This window comes from Salvia splendens, chromosome 4 (assembly GCF_004379255.2).
Source record: "Salvia splendens isolate huo1 chromosome 4, SspV2, whole genome shotgun sequence".
NCBI lineage: Eukaryota > Viridiplantae > Streptophyta > Magnoliopsida > Lamiales > Lamiaceae > Salvia > Salvia splendens.
This window is the reverse complement of record NC_056035.1, coordinates 20548052-20565519: the sequence shown is the minus strand read 5'-3', so window position 1 is coordinate 20565519 and position 17468 is coordinate 20548052. Positions and strand designations below refer to the sequence as shown.

At 35.9% G+C, this 17468-nt stretch overlaps 1 protein-coding gene across 1 annotated transcript; it reads left to right on the top strand.

Annotated features, from left to right (window-relative positions):
* The first annotated feature begins 537 nt into the window (after positions 1–537).
* LOC121800808 lies at positions 538–1221 on the top strand. Its single transcript, XM_042200312.1, has one exon. It carries the CDS (start codon positions 538–540, stop codon positions 1219–1221), a length of 684 nt encoding a protein of 227 aa, XP_042056246.1.
* Positions 1222–17468: the final 16247 nt, after the last annotated feature.

Sequence of the window (17468 nt, the reverse complement as noted above, 5' to 3'; positions counted from 1 at the left end):
AAGTAATATGAGTAAAGTATTAAATATTTGGGTTTCTATTGATAAGAAAATTATCAAAATAAAAATACATCTTACCATTTTTACTTTTAATAGGAGTATTATTTAATACTCCTTCCGTCCGCCATTAGGAGTCTCATTTATATGAGGCACGAGTTTTAAGAAATGTTAAGAAAGTGGATGGAAAAAATTAGTGGAATATGAGTCTCACTTGTATATCTTAGTTTTAAATTAAATGTGAGTGGTATGAGTTAGTGGAAGGTGAGTCCCTATTACTTAATAATGACCGCAGTAGATGAAATCAGCGGTCAAGCAGTTGAAACCATCCCACCAAATTCAATTATTCAAACCGAAAATAATTCATATACTACAATATTCAATTCTATTTTCGTTACAGTAATATTTTTTTTCTCCTTTCAATTTATATCTTCTCCTCCTTTTATTATTCTCCCATTCCCACCACTCTCTCTAAGAAGTTTCCAAAATCATAAAAAAAAATTCAATGAACATATTTTTCTATCCTTATTATATCTTCAAATAATGCCTGAAGCTGATCTCGACCGGAAAATCACACTCGCCGACGACGATCCACCGCAAAATGAAGCCCCGCCGGAGTCATTCTGGCTATCAAAAGACGCCGAATACGACTGGTTCGACCGCAACGCATTTTACGAGCGGAAAGACTCGAAGAGAGCCAACTCAAATTCAACCTCAAGTTCTCAGCGCTTTCCGGTTACCTTGAAGCCCAAGGCATCCATATTCGGACTCCCGAAGGCTCAAAAAACCGCCTTCATGGAGTCCAAACGGAGAGCCTGCAAACCGGCCAGCATAAGGCTGTTTCCCAAGCGGTCCGAGTCGAAGGCGGCCGTGCCCGTGGTCGAACCGGGTTCGCCCAAGGTTTCCTGCATGGGGCGGGTCAGATCTAAGCGGGGCCGGCGGCGGTCCAACTCGGTGAAAAAACCGGGCGAGAAGGCGAAAACCGGGATCTGCTCGAGGGTGATGAGCCTATTCCGGTCGAAGAAGGGCGGGAATGGGAGGGTGATGGAGATCGTCATGGTTGACGATGGTGAACCGGCGCCGCGGAAAAGCGTGAGCGTTGAAGTGAGGGGAGTTCCGGTTAGTGGCGAACTGCCCGGGTTGGGTGGGATAACCCGGTTCGCATCGGGTAGGCGGTCTGGGTCGTGGGTGGCTGAGGAGATAAATCAGGCGGGATTTGATGGGTAAATGTTGAAAGTGCTTGGTTTTGTTGGATGACGTGGCACGTTGAATACCTGTTAAAAAAACTTTTTCTCTTTTTAATTCTTATTCTTACTACTTGCTTTGGTGGCGTAATTTTTGGAGTTGTTGGTATATACATACATAAGTATCACGTATGCATTGTGAAATTGTGATCATTGTAAATATAGATCTTTGTTTTCTCGGATTAGAGTTGTAATTTATTCTGCTTAATATAACAAAAATTGGTAGAAAATGAATCTTGTTCTGATTTAAGGTGTTCTTAACTTCTACTCCTTCCGTCCCAGTTAGGTGATAGATTTCAAATCGAAACTTACCATTCACTACTACTCTGTTCTTTAGAGTCTATTTTTATTTTGGTCCGTGTATAAAGTTATAAACTTTAAAAAATTATTTTAGGAAGTGGATTCCACTAATTTACTATTTTTTCTCTTCCTCGTTTTTACGTTATCAATTTTTCTCTTATTTTCTCTGTCTATTTTTATTTTGATCTGGTCTTTAAAATTATAAAGTTTTTAAATTTTTTAATTTAGAAAATGGATCCCACTAGTTTCACTATTTTTTCTTTTCCTCTCTTTTACGAGATCATTTTTTCTCTTCATTTACTTACCTTATCAATTATTCATTAAAATCCGTGTCGTTTCAAAAGTTTTTTGTACTAACTTCGTTCCTAAAAATTTGTCTTCTTATTTCCATTTTCGTCTATGTCCAAAAACTTATCACCCTTCATTTTTATCATGTTAGGTAATGAACCACACATTCAATTAACTTATTATTACTTACATTTTTATTTAAAAAGTAATATAGTACTATTAAGTAAGATTTACATGTCATTAACTTTTTCAATATTATTTTTATTATATTTTTTAAAACTCATATCGGGCAAATAGAAACAAATTTCTACAATTAAGGAAGAGGGGTACATGTTTTTGGCTTTCAGTGCGACAAATGCTTTCGCCGGCTTCACCAATGAAGGAAGCACATGACGATATTTTCATTATATTCTTTTTTTCCATTTTTCAGAACTTATGATCCGTGAAACTAAAATTTTGTTCTTCGTATTAAAGAACTTTGAGTCTTGACGTAAACTATCAAACATCTTTAACAATATTATGGAAATTTATAAACATTAAATATTAGTTAGTTAAATTAAGCATTTTCTTCCTCCTAAAAATCTAATAGTTAATCTAATTAAGCATTTCCTCCCTCCTAAAAATTAAATAGTTAGATAAATTAAAATTTTTCTTCTTCCTAAAAAATACCTTAAAATATTTATTATTTTCTTTTATAATTCTATGTTAACAAAATATACTACTCCTTCATCCACCAATAAACTTGTCACCTTGTCATTTTCGTATGTCCACCAATAAAAGCCCATTTATTTATTTATTTTACTGTTTTTGGTAATAGACCCTACATTCCATTAATTTTAATTTCACTTATATTTCATTATAAAACTAATACTACCCTTGTCTCATTTAAGATGTCCACCTTTCATTTTTAGTTTGTTTCCCTTAAGATGTTCACTTTCTATATATAGAAATAAATCACTCTTTCATCTATCCTCATTAAAATATTCAATTACATTTTTCTATCTACTTATTTCACTTATCAACTCCTCCTAAAATCTTGTGTCACTCAAGAATGTGGACATTTGAAGTGGGACGAAAGGAGTAGTGTAGGATCTTCCTTTCAGTAATATTTTCAATTCACCTTCTACTAAATTTCCAAAACTCGTATTTGGTCAAACATGGATTTGTATATGGATCGAGGGTTTATAAATCAAATTAAAAATAATTTTATAAGAAATTTAACAATAAAGAAAATAAGAATAAAGAAAAAAATTAATGAGAGAATAAAAAAAAGAATGTAATAAAATAAATTAAAAAGAAATAACTTAATTATAATGGGATGACTCAAAAATAATTTGACTAAATCGTGTCCAACCCATTGTTCATATTTTGTTAAAGGAGAGAGTATTATGCATCACGCCAATAAAATATAAGTAAATAAATAGAGGATCGAAATAATAGCACTAAGAAGATATAGCAAACGGTTGCTTGTTCCGTCAACAAGGAACAAGTCCAATCTGTCACACACATGGATTGCTTTCACGTTTCTACAAGAAAATTATTCTTCAACTTGGACTATCTTTTTCATTATTTAAATTTATTATTCAATTATGGAAATTAAGAAGACTTGTTGACTAAACTTAGTTGATTAATCAAATTTCCATTTCTTCACGGTAGGTGTACGATTAATGCAAATAAACCATTACTTGTCTTCAAAAGCACTACCCTAAGTAAAGGGTAATTGAACAGAGACGATTAAAATATCATGAGATTCAAGATTGTATGATTAATTATTGAAGTGGGATCAAAATGCGTGATTAATTAATCATATCAATTGTAAATTAAATTCTAGACTGTTATTTAGTTTATGGAGTGGGATCAAAATGCGTGATCAGTCATATCAATTCTAAATTAAATTTACTAAAATTCGTTATTTTATAGTATATAAAATAAGATTAGCCATGTAATTGATGAACACTTATTTTTTTTGGTAGAAAAAAGCGGGCAAAGCCTGAGAAAAAACTAATGAATATAAGAAAACCTAACTTATCATGTAGAAGCCAAATATTAAGCTTTATGGGTGGAGAATCCAACACATATATGAACGCCGTTGTTCACCGAATAAGCATATTAATATCATATTAAATAGCTTATTAATTGATGTACACTTATTTTTAAATAGCATTTTAATATCTCGAATAATAGTCTTATAAAGAGATTGCACGTGTATTGACAGAGCAAATATAGTAAAATTCAAACTTTGCCTTATTAAAGTAACTTTCACTAAACAATATCTCAGAAAACAAAAATAGGTTATACAATTACTAACAAACTTTATAGTATCAGACAATCCTGAAAGTAAACAAAAATTAATATAACATCACGACTCACGAGCAAACTTTGTATAAGACAAATCTAAATAGTTATCGAAGTGTGATGGGACGACACAATAACCAATTACAACGTGTATATGCTTCCAAATTATTATACAGTAGTACATTATTGCTTAAAAACCGTGCAAGTGAATTATTTTCAAATTGAGATCCTTATAAAATATATGTATTCCCGCATAATATAATGGGTGTAGATTTAGACTATACCGTAAGTTACTGATTTTATACGGATTGGTCTTAATTATAGGTATGCTGGTTGAATTATTAACTTATTAGAGTTTGATGATAAACTTGAAATCCATGATGTTTATATGTGCAAACTTCGATATGTTACTTATAGCAAACTAACAATAACCATATTAAATTGTGATGATAAATCTCTAACATTGTGGAAATCAAGTCGTAGACATATTACCGCCTTCAATTTCGTACCTTCCAGTATTATTTTTTCTTTCACATTACACACGATTTACACCTTATTAATCCTTAGATGAGGATTTCATATAACTTTAATAATACATTTTCAGATATCTCATCCATTTAAATTTTGATCCAATGAATATTACATAGTCTTTGTTTTGCGTTAGATAAACACCCCTATATATATATATATATATAGGTTAGTGATCAAGATATAACTAATTTTAAGTGTATAACTAGAGAACAAATCTCAGCCACACATTTTAATACTCCAAATTAATCTTATGGCTTAAATAATCTTGCAGATTTTTATAAAAAATAATAGTCAAATGGCATTTTTGGAATTCAAAATCTCAAATGTATCAACGTGAATTGTCTTCTCCGCAATTTGTACAATCTGAATCTGAATTGTCTCCAGCCACCGCCATGGCCGGCCTCTCCGCCGCCGCCGCACATGCGCCAGTTCTTCACCTGAAGGCGTCCTCCGCCGGGCAGTTCACGGCGATGACGGCGGGGTAACATACAGCCGGTGTCACCCGAAGCATCAACAGCCGCAGTGCGTCGGCCATGTCCCAGCAGATCTCCCGGAGCGGCCCGTAGCTGAAGCCAAACTTCACCGCGAATGGCCAAAGCAAAGACACCATCAGAAGCAGAGCTGCCCCGCCGAGCTTCGCTAGCGGCAGAACCACCACCGCCAAACCCATCTTTATAAATTAATGCTTGTACACACAACACTAATATATACAGACTATGTTTATTATTGAAATTATTATGAATCATGTTACAAGACAAAATTGGTGGCTTTATATTATTCGAGTAGGAAATTTCCTTGTAATTTCATGAAAATCGGACTTTCTGAGATCAATGATGTTGATGGCAGATTTTTCCTTTATTTTATTATATTTTTTTATTGATTTACAAAACACATCACTCTTATTATGATTTTACTTCACTGTTGTTTACAAAACAAATCACTCTTAACATGATTTTACTTCACTCTTGTTTACAAAACACATCACTCTTATTATGATTTTACTTCACTGTTGTTTACAAAACACATCACTCTTATTATGATTTTTTTTCACTCTTGTTCACAAAACACATCATTCTTATTATGATTTTACTTCACTCTTGTTCACAAAACACATCACTCTTATTCTGATTTTACTTCACTCTTGTTCATAAAACACATCACTCTTATTCGGATTTTACTTCACTCTTGTTCACAAAACACATCACTCTTATTCGGATTTTACTTCACTTTGGTTCACAAAACACATCACTCTTATTCGGATTTTACTTCACTCTTGTTCACAAAACACATCACTCTTATTCTGATTTTACTTCACTCTTGTTCACAAAACACATCACTCTTATTCGGATTTTACTTCACTCTTGTTCACAAAACACATCACTCTTATTCGGATTTTACTTCACTCTTGTTCACAAAACACATCACTCTTATTCTGATTTTACTTCACTCTTGTTCACAAAACACATCACTCTTATTCTGATTTTACTTCACTCTTGTTCACAAAACACATCACTCTTATTCTGATTTTTCATCTCAGGGACAGCTGAATCATTACTTTGGTTATAAGTTGTTTTAATCACTAAAATTCTAAAATGAAAATAATTACAGATCTTTGGTTACCTTAGCTTTGTCATTTAAGGTAATACCTCGATCCTCATCAGGTGAAATCTAAAAAAGTTTCAATTTAATTTCAAGTACGTGTGGGATAAATATGTGCCAATTTTTTTTTCTTTTTGGAGGTTAAGGGCTACTAATGAATTACGATACTCCATTATTGAAACACATTTCGTAATTAAACTGCATTTAATGTTTCACGCGGAATGATTGTTTGTGAAATCAATGACCTCCTTTTAGATAATAGTAATTCTTTCTTGTAATCCATATTCTTGAAACTAATTGCTCTGTGTAGGTTAAATGTTTGCCATTGTTATACAAGATTCTGTTTCAACAGTCCGTATAACTGAAAATACTCTCCTCCTCCACAAAAACCAACAGATCGCCGCCGTAAGAGACAGAAAGATGGAGCTACAGCTCCGGCGGCGGCGTAAATGGCGGTGGTGGCGGCGGCGAAGGAAGAGCTGTAGCAGCAATTCACCACCATTTTGTGCGATACTAATTGCTTTTGGAGAAGAGGGAAGAGGAGAAGAGAGGAAGAGGATTGTCAATGACCATTATACCCCGCTTGGTTATTGTGGAGTAAATTTGTGAGAGAGGAAACTAATATTAGCCATTGATTTTTTCGATCTTGTAGCTATTATTTGTTCTCTAGTTATTTGGTTAAGAGGTGTTTGCCATAGATCACTACCCTATATATATATATATATATATATATATATATATATATATATATATATAGGGGAGCGTTATTCTCCTTTTCACATCTTAGATCCTTTTTCCTTCTTAATAGTACTCGTTAGATCTAAGGCATCAACGGATCAGATTGATTCTATAAAACTGGTTCCGTGTTGCATTATAGAAGGTGGTTGTATGCATTACAGGGTTATTATTGACATTTGAAGGAAAAGTAACTGCCACATTTTGGTATCTGCGAATAATGCACCACATGGTCACGAGTAATGCATATAATTGACTATATAATGCACAATATGTGAACTGCAATGCATACAAATAAGATGTACCATGTTATGATGTTTGGACACACGTTTCTTGTTTCCCCTAAGGGTTTAATAAGCTTAGGGGCTAGGGTATAGTACGTAGACACGTATGTAATCTTCACATGGTAACGAGTAATGGATATAATTGACTATATAATGCACAATTTGTGAACTGCAATGCATACGAACAAGATTTGCTGTGTTATGATGTTTGACACACGTTTCTTGTTTCCCCTAAGGGTTTAATAAGCTTAGGGGCTAGGGTATAGTACGTACGCATTAATAACAAATTATAAAACGATACGAATAATTCACCAAATTGTCACGAGTAATGGATGTTATTAACTATATAATGCACAATATGTGAACTGCAATGCATACGAATAAGATGTACCATGTTATGATGTTTGACACACGTTTCTTGTTTCCCCTAAGGGTTTAATAAGCTTAGGGGCTAGGGTATAGTACGTAGACATTACTAACAAATTGTTGTTATTGGAATATACGTATGTGCATTATTTGGTTTAGGTAGTGCATTATGTAGCTGTTAATTGTCATTATCTCAGTATATTATGCATTATTAGAGGTATTGTGTATATGGGTTAATCAACGGATTGAAGATTACATACGTGCATTTAGTAATGTCTACGTACTATACCCTAGCCCCTAAGCTTATTAAACCCTTAGGGGAAACAAGAAACGTGTGTCAAACATCATAACATGGTACATCTTATTCGTATGCATTGCAGTTCACATATTGTGCATTATATAGTTAATAACATCCATTACTCGTGACAATTTGGTGAATTATTCGTATCGTTTTATAATTTGTTATTAATGCGTACGTACTATACCCTAGCCCCTAAGCTTATTAAACCCTTAGGGGAAACAAGAAACGTGTGTCAAACATCATAACACAGCACATCTTGTTCGTATGCATTGCAGTTCACAAATTGTGCATTATATAGTCAATTATATCCATTACTCGTTACCATGTGAAGATTACATACGTGTCTACGTACTATACCCTAGCCCCTAAGCTTATTAAACCCTTAGGGGAAACAAGAAACGTGTGTCAAACAGCATAACACAGCACATCTTGTTCGTATGCATTGCAGTTCACATATTGTGCATTATATAGGCAATTATATGCATTACTCGTGACCATGTGGTGCATTATTCGTAGCGGTTTCCAGCCATTATTAGATTACTATTGTACCCTCATAATGCACAAAATAGGACAAATAATGCAACACGGGATTAATTACCCAATGTTGATCTTGACCGTCCATTTCTCTAATCTAATGGCTGATATTAAGAAGGAAAAAGGAGGAAATATAGGAAAAGGAAATGAATACATCCCTATATATATATATATATAGGGTTGTACTATATACCAAACTAGTTTTAAACACTAAACGCCAAACACATCATTACATAATAACGCGGAGTTCATTACAACTTTATTTGTAGTTCATTATAAGGAATTCTAAGATTTAAAAACAATGATATCATCATGCATAATTTAGAAATATGTAGTTCATTATATGTTTGTTATTAGTTCATTATAATGAACTCCATGTTATCATATAATGATGTTGTTCGGCGTTTAAGGTTTAAGAGTGGTTCAGTATTGATCACAATCCTCTATATATATATATATATATATATATATATATATATATATATATATATATATATATATATATATATATCGGTTTAAGGAATAAGGTCATCCACAACACGGAGATGCGGATGATTTCCTTAGACTTGTTCTTGCTCTAATTAAACCAAAACCAAAATAATAAGCGAGATTCACTCACAGAAAGTGAACTCAAAACTGATAGGGTGAAAAGTGAGAATATAAGAAAAATGTTAGGAATATGGAACCTCTTTGACACCTTGAACATGTTCAATAAAATGAAAACAACCACCGACAACTTTCATCAGAGTAACTCACTTACAATGATCCGAAACCTACCAACTCAAAAGCTTGCATATCGTTAAACTCCCCCAAACTAGCTTACATAATTGCTAGTCCTCGAGCAATGAAGAAAAAAACTAAAAAAAGACTTGGATTTAAAGGGGTTTAGACATTATCATTGTTTCAAAGAGTATGGAATAAAAGAGCATGCCAAAATACAAATTCTATCGACTCAAGCCCTCGAGTGCACTTTTATTACTAATTTGTGTATCACCTTGGATTCATGCTTCTCTCAAGATATGTGTATGTGTATCTCACTCTCGAAAGTGCATGTGTATAGAAGTAATACTCTCTAATCAAACAAAAGTTAATAGTTTACCATAGGCTTGCTCAAGGTCTCATCTCTCCTCTACTATGTTGTGACAATAGATCAAGGATCCGAAAGGTCTTTTCTTATGGTTGTAATGTGGCTCTTTAGACGGTAGTGCCTATTTATGCTAAAGTGGCTGAAAAGTATAAGAAGCACAAGTACCCACATATTACAATTCCCAACAAAAGACCATTTCCCAAAACAAATCTCAGATAAGTAAGACTTTGTCGAACTTCTTCCTCCTATCCGATCCCCACTTATTTAGAAACTCAACCAATAACTCTGCTAGACTTCGTCTAGCTTATACCTCAAAAAAATTCTTATTTTTTTTCTCCTACAACTTCGTTAGCTTATACCTCCATTGTTTTTTATTTTTTTTTTATTTTTTTAACAATCTCACCACATCTTAAAGATATCTTTTCTCACTATATTCTCCCAACTCTCATTTTTCATAATTCATTACATGTAGAGTGTAGGATTACCAACCCAATTGATTAGCTTGTCAAATATAAAGGCTTAATGCTCAAAATTGGCTAACAAAAGGTTATGAGTACGATTAGTGTTTGGATAAAGATATGGCTAACAAAAATGGCCTAACGCCATCTCCTCTTTCTAAAATCACTTATAGACTTAAAAAGACCAAGAGCAAGTTCTAGAAACATATAGCACGATTGATGATGCATCACACATGAAAATATTAAGGCTCAATTCATACTCAGGTAAATAGCATGAATCATGGCAAACAAGCAATTTGTTACTTATGCACCTATTACTCAAACTTTCAAGTCAAAGACTATGATAGCTTAAAAGATGGATGGTGTTTTTATCATTAACAACTAGTCTTTACCCCAAGAAACCAAAATTCAAACGAGTTCAAAATCAATTCCACAACAACCCTAAACCAATACAAGTCACGGAGGTCTAAAGCAAAATAAATCTATCCTAAAACATAAATAAAAGCAACAAAAGACAACTAATCAATCTGAAATAAAAATAAAGCAGGAAAGTACCTCATAAGGCTCACTATCCTCCATATCACCCCCAAACTTATTCAAGGCTATGCAAAGAATATGTTTGAAAAGTTGGTGGAGAAGGGAGACTTATATGATAGACAAATTAAAACGAAAACAATCTAAAAGTTACCTACTAGGGGATACCTTCCCTATAGTGCATTTGGTTATCGTCGTTGGTTCAACGTCTTCAATAAGGTCATCATTTTACTTCCCCATTAATAGGGATGTTGGCTTCTTCTTTGCGTGTAGACGAGTATGATATTACCAACCTCTTCTTCAACCATATTTTCTTCACCATGCTATCATTTGATCTGAGCTCAAACTCAAGTAAGCTCGATGACTCTGCTTTCTTGTCCTTCACTTCCTTGAGCTTTTTCTGTCTTCCTTTGCAATGACTCGAACCTCCACAGAGCCTAAGTAAACACCGTGGGGGGCAAATATTTTTTACCTTGGGCTTCTCCACTTGAGCCTTTTGAACCTCTACAACGTGCACAACTTTGCACTCTTTCTTCATAGCAAGCTCTTCCACCTTAGGACTCTTCATGGCATTGTAGATGGACAAGATATGGTGTGTGGTGCCCATGCGGAGTGTAAGCTCCCCTCTTGACACATCAATCAATGCTTTCCCCGTCGCTAAGAATGGCTGACCAAGGATAAGTGGAACATTCCTATCTTCTTCCATGTCAAGCACAACAAAATCAACTGGAAATATAAAATCATTGACCCGCACTAACACATCTTCTATGATCCCTTCAGGATAGGTGACAGATCTATCAGCCATTTAGAGCGTGATTCTAGTCAGTTTGAGAGTGCCGATTTTTATCTTCCTAAAGAAGGATAGGGGCATCAAGTTGATGCTCGCCCCAAATCACAAAGTGCCTTCCTGTGTTTGTCATCACCAATGACACATGATATGTTGAAACTTCCAGGGTCTTTGAGCTTTGCCGGCAATTTCTTCTGGATTATGGCACTGCAATTTTCCGACATGCTCACTGTTTCATACTCCACCCACTTTTTCTTCTTGGAGATCACGTCTTTTAGGAACTTTGCATACTTAGGCATCTGTTGCAGAGCCTCTACTAGTGGGATATTTACATTCACCTTCTTGAATATGTCCCAACAATTTTTCAAATTTTTCATCCATAATCTTCTTCTTGATTTGGCTCAGGAACGGTATCTTAGGAGTATATGGCTCCAATCGAGGTGGTTTGGGTCATTTCTCTTCTTTCTCAAAAACATTATCCTCTGCAGTCGCTTTATTCGTCCCTTCTTCCACTTCATCGGGTTGAATACTCGAGCAGATGACCCTGCACTCTTTGTGTTTAACAGGATCGGTACTTGTATTACTAGGAAATTTCCCCGGCTTGGGTAGAGTTCCCACAGCTTGGTAAATCTGACCGAGTTGAGTGTCGATGCTCTTCATGTGTATGTTCAAACTTTCCACATTAGCTTCTACCTTGTCCAGCCTCTGATTAGATTGTGCCATGCATTCGCATATGTGCTTCATGAAAGTAATCAGGACTTCTTCTAGTTCGGCCTTCTTCGACTCCTTAATCTGGCCATCCGACACTTGGAACCCTGGTGGTGGCTGCAGAGCATTGTTGGGATTCCCATAAGAAAGATTGGGATGTGGCTTGTTCCCATATTGGTTGTAATTACCACCCCCTTGGTTGGGGCGGTAGTTGTTGAAGTTCTTGTTGTTGCCACCTTGATGCACATAATTCACCTCTTCAACTCCAAATTGGCTTTCTAGCCCAATCAGCTTTGTTCCCATGTAACCAAGCTTGCTAGTTAAGAAGTCCAGTTGCTTGGACATTGTCTACATCCTATCAAAGTCAGAAGTGGACGCCACCCTGTAGGATTTGCTCCTTTCATTCTTCCACCCTTCGTCATTCGAGGCCACTCTCTCGATCACCTCTAATGCTTCGGCTTCTCCCAACTTCAAGAGTGATCCCCCTGCGCTCATGTTCAACTCGTGCATTGCCTCGGGAGTGCTTCCCTGTAAAAGGCTAGGATTTGTTGCCCCGTGCTTAAACCGTTGTTGGTGCTTCTTCTCAAAAGATGTTTAAATCTCTTCCATGCCTCTTGAACATTCTCTTGAGGTTGCATTGTTAGGGTTTTGTATACTAGAAATCACCTTTCGAGTGATTGGATACTGTAAAACTCTAATTGTTATTTTCCAATAAATGCAACAGATTATTTTTTGTCATAATGTTGTTATGTTTTACATTTAATGGTTGTTTATTGCATATTTAAATGTATAAGCAAACGTAACAAAGTCTAAGTCTTTGTTTTAGTAGACCGGTTGTGGGCGTCGTCCAATTTAAGGTAACACGGTCAGTTCTAAACAAAGAAAAATAAGAATTTCACAACCTAGATAGGCCAAGACTACCTATCGTGAAAGGTTGCAATGTCAGTCCGATTATTTCTAAGCCTTATTGAAATAAGATGACGTTGGTGTGGTATAGCACTGAATGGATCTAACAGCAAGATGAGTCTTTATGCTATCTACTGAAAGACGAGGTCTTGATAATTAATTTCTTAATAAATGTACGTTAGCATTGAGCATACGATATTGAGTATCTACTACTTTGACTTACCAAAGATGCGGGTTTTTCGTCACCCAATGATTGGGTAGTGGCGATCATTATCTAGCGGTGCTAGGATTGCTATTACGTTGAATCATGCGCGATGGGAGTCTCGTTTGATAACATCCACAAGAGGAGCTCGAAACAAGGTTTTATTATTCGGAACCTAGCTAGTTGGAGTTTAATTACTCCATGAATAATAAATAAGAGTTTCTTGCTAAGTCCACTCTTGGAGATTAAAATATGTTAATTAATTAAGTCCATAGCAGATAATAATTAATTAATGGGTGTTTCTATCTTAAGCGCGGGAAATAAATTAAATGCAATTAAAGGAAACCCGGAATACTTGTAATTTCGGATTTGGAAGGCAGTGCAATATTACTTCTGTAGTGGCTGCTTATAATATTCAAATATAAGCATATATTAAATTGTGGGTTCAATTTAATTGGTAAAAAGCTAATTGGGTGAGACATGTTCCAAATTCTTCCTTAGATCCCTGACTGGGCCCAATATGTGACTTAATATAAATAGGAAAATGAAGGAGACAGAAAATACACATTATTACTCTTATCAAATTTTCGTCCCCCTCTAAGAAAGAGAGAGCTCAAAATTTTGTCTCCTCCGTGAACTGAGTTTTGTCTTCGTTATTCAAGTCCTAGTACGTTGGTGAGATTTGCCCACACAAATATCAGCGTATAGTCCGGGACACCAGTCAGAAGATCCACGGTCGAGTATTGAAGATCTTCACGTGGAGACGGAGCAAGCCATCATCGATTCTTGATTGAATCAACAAGGTAAATTGGCTAATTCCGTAGTAAGCATGTTTTAGGGATTTTATATGCTAAAGCATGTTTTAATTCAAGTTATGAGCATGATACATGTGATAATTACGCGAATAGAATTTGGCTAAATAATCTGCTAAATAGATCAAATTTATGTGATCATTAAATGTTGCACGCTTCCGCTGCCAACCCCTTCAATTGGTATCAGAGCCAGTCTTTGGCTCTGATTATTTGGATCTAAATTTCGCGAAATTCAAGTATGCATGTCCAATTTGATTGCGATGAATGTTCTTATGTTTTGTTTAATTTTTATGCATGTTGAACTCTATCGAATCAAAGAACTTGAATTGCTCGAACGTACCACGTGCGATCGAGGTAGGGACGTCGAGACAATGGGAGCCGGGGACTCGCGATCACGGGGCAACGCGCAGGCGAGCTAGGGCTCGTGCGCGCCGCAGGCTGAGACCACATGACCCAGACGCACCCGAATCAAGGTCGACACGGTGGAATGCATGGCGCGGCAGTTCGAACGAGAACGTGCCGAGGCGCCGAGCTGCCAGACCGAGAACCCTAGGCGGAAGGGTCAAGAGGGATGGCGGCGCTGGCCGAGAGCAGCCGCGCTGTCGCGTGAGCTGCTGGCCGGGAGCGCGCGCCACCCTGACAATCGGATATTTTTATTATTTAATGGAAATAAAATCTTTTTGGAAGATTTGTCTAGATTTTAGGAATATATTTATTATTTTCTATATCTATGGAAATAAATAATATTATTTTATTCCTAGATGTTATAGATGAGAATAATTTAATAGTTTCCTAATATTTATCTAGACTTTAGGAATAATTTTATTATTTTCTATATCTATGGAAATAAATAATATTATTTTGATTCCTAGATGATATAGATGAGAATAATTTATAGTTTCCTAATATTTATATATCTAAGATCCTAAAAAGGATAGATATGTATGAATACATTAAATAATAAAATATCTCTTCCTAATCTTGAACAATGGAATTAATTTGAATTTAATTTTTCATGTCTTATTAAGAATTAAATAATTTATTTTAGACATATCTTATAGTAGACATGAATAAGAACTATATTCTAGAATAATAATTTCCTAAAGGAAGATACCAATTAATAAAAGATTTAATTATCCAGCAAATTAAATACCAACAGAATTTAATCAAGTCTTTCTCTGCCCTAAGGCTAAGGATAATTAAAGAAAAACCATAACCCAAATATCTAAGCTATAATTACGAACTCAACGTTTGTATATGGTCTCCACCAATTAGTCTGCAATTTATGAAGCCTTTTTCTAATATTATCGCCACCTGCACTGTGGGGACAATAATCCTAAGAAATAGCAAGTTCATATGGCGGACTTCTCAAATATAAATAGTATGAACTAGAATGTGGTTTCCAATATTATTGCCACCTGCTCTGTGGGGACAATAATCCTAAGAAACTACGAGATTCAGAAGTTCACAGGATTTATGAGATAGCTTGATCTTGTTAGCAGCACATATGCATTGTTATGGGAGTGTGTTGTAGAAATGAGATTTTGTAATGCTAAATTCGGTGGTCTTGCTTAGGCAACATTAGGCGGCCATGCCACTCTGTGGTCTCTGGACTATTCGTCGGTGTTGTGACCAGTAATATTTTAAGATTTTAATGCGTATTGACTTCCTCTGTAGGATACAAAATTTTAATTTTACAGTTGTAAGATTTTGAAAAGTTTTATGGTTAATCTAATCAAATTTCTTACATAAGTTTATGACAAATAGTAAAATACTCTGTTTTGCAGTGCAATTCAAATCGTCACAATGTCGTTCAATCCTCTTTCTGCAATTCTCAAAGAAAATAAACTCGAGGGCCAAAATTACATAGAATGGAAACAAAATTTAGACATCGTTCTTACAGCTGAAGAGTACAACTTTGTGCTCACAACCCCGCGACCTCCAGTACCGGCGGCAAACGCTGCGGTAGGACTCAGAGATGCACATAGAAAGTGGCATAAGGCGAATGAGATGGCTAAGTGCTACATGTTGGCATCTATGTATTCCGTACTCAAGCATCAACATTCTGTCATGGAAACTGCCACTGAAATTATGCAGAATCTCAAGAATCTTTTTGGTACTCAGAATCGAACGGCTAAGTCTCAAGCGTTTCGGAGTATCATGTCGAAGATAATGAAGGAAGGCTCGTCTGTGAGGGACCATGTCCTTGAGATGATGGGCCACCTCAACCAGATTGAGGTGTTGGGAGGGACGATAGATCCCGAGTCCCAGGTAACAATCATCCTTCAAAGTCTTCCCCCTAGCTTCCAGCAGTTCAAGCTCAACTTTGAGATGAAAAAAAGGAATTACACCTTGGCAGAACTATCGACTGAACTTCAGTCAGCAGAGGACCTTATGGTCCAGGCTAAGGCTGCCATGATGACTTCGGCACCTCGTTCCTCTGGCTTCAAGCCTAGCAAAGGAAAAAGGAAGGCACCGAACTCATAATCGGGCAAAGAGGCTAAGGGAAAGAAGAAGAAAGGGCAAATAAGAAGCCCTTGGGGAAGTGTTTCAAGTGCGGAGAAAAGGGGCATTGGAAGCAAGACTGTCCTAAAAGGGACAAGGCTACAGGTATGCACCAAGCTTTAGTAGTTGAGTCATGTTTGACTTTGACATCTACTTGCACTTGGGTTTATTGACACAGGAGCCACTGATCATATTTGTTTTGATCCTGACTTAATGCAGGTGACATGACGGCTACATGATCGTGAGATCGAAGTCCAGCTGGGCGACGCTACCAAAGTGGCGGCCGTTGCAGTGGGAGACATTTATTTGCGTTTTAGTAGTGATAGATTTTTTATTTTGAAGAATGTTTTGTTGATACCTTCTTTTAGAAGAAATTTAATTTCAGTTTCTAAATTGGTTTTTGATGGATATTCTATTTCTTTTAATGACAACTGCGTTATTAAGAAAGATGGTTCTTATATCTGTCGTGGTATCATGGAAAACAATTTGTACACAATCACTTCTACACAATTTAATAATCGCAAATCAGAACTCAATTCAACATCGAAAATTTCAAAGAAACGAAAGGAACCTTCAAGTTCAATGAACGAAACGTACTTATGGCACCTTAGACTAGGTCATGCAAATGAAAGGAGGGTCCATTCTCTTGTTCAACAAGATCTTATTAAAGGTCTAGAGGAGGAACCTTTTCATAAGTGTGAGTCATGCTTAGAAGGCAAGATGACCAAGAGGCCTTTTGGCTAAGGGCAATAGGGCCAAGGAAGTACTTGAGCTCGTTCATTCCGATATATGTGGACCAATGTCTACGGAGGCAAGAGGTGGTTTTCGATACTTCATCACATTTATTGATGACTTTCCGAAAATTGGATATGTCTATTTGATGCGTCACAAGTCAGAGTCTTTTGACAAGTTTAAAGACTTTAAGACTCTTGTGGAGAAGTATCATGAAAAGAATATCAAAAGCCTACGATCTGATCGTGCAGGCGAATACCTCAGTG

Bases quoted from the DNA above. Each gene is read 5' to 3' on its own strand.
- LOC121800808 (XM_042200312.1), top strand. From the start codon at position 538: ATGCCTGAAGCTGATCTCGACCGGAAAATCACACTCGCCGACGACGAT.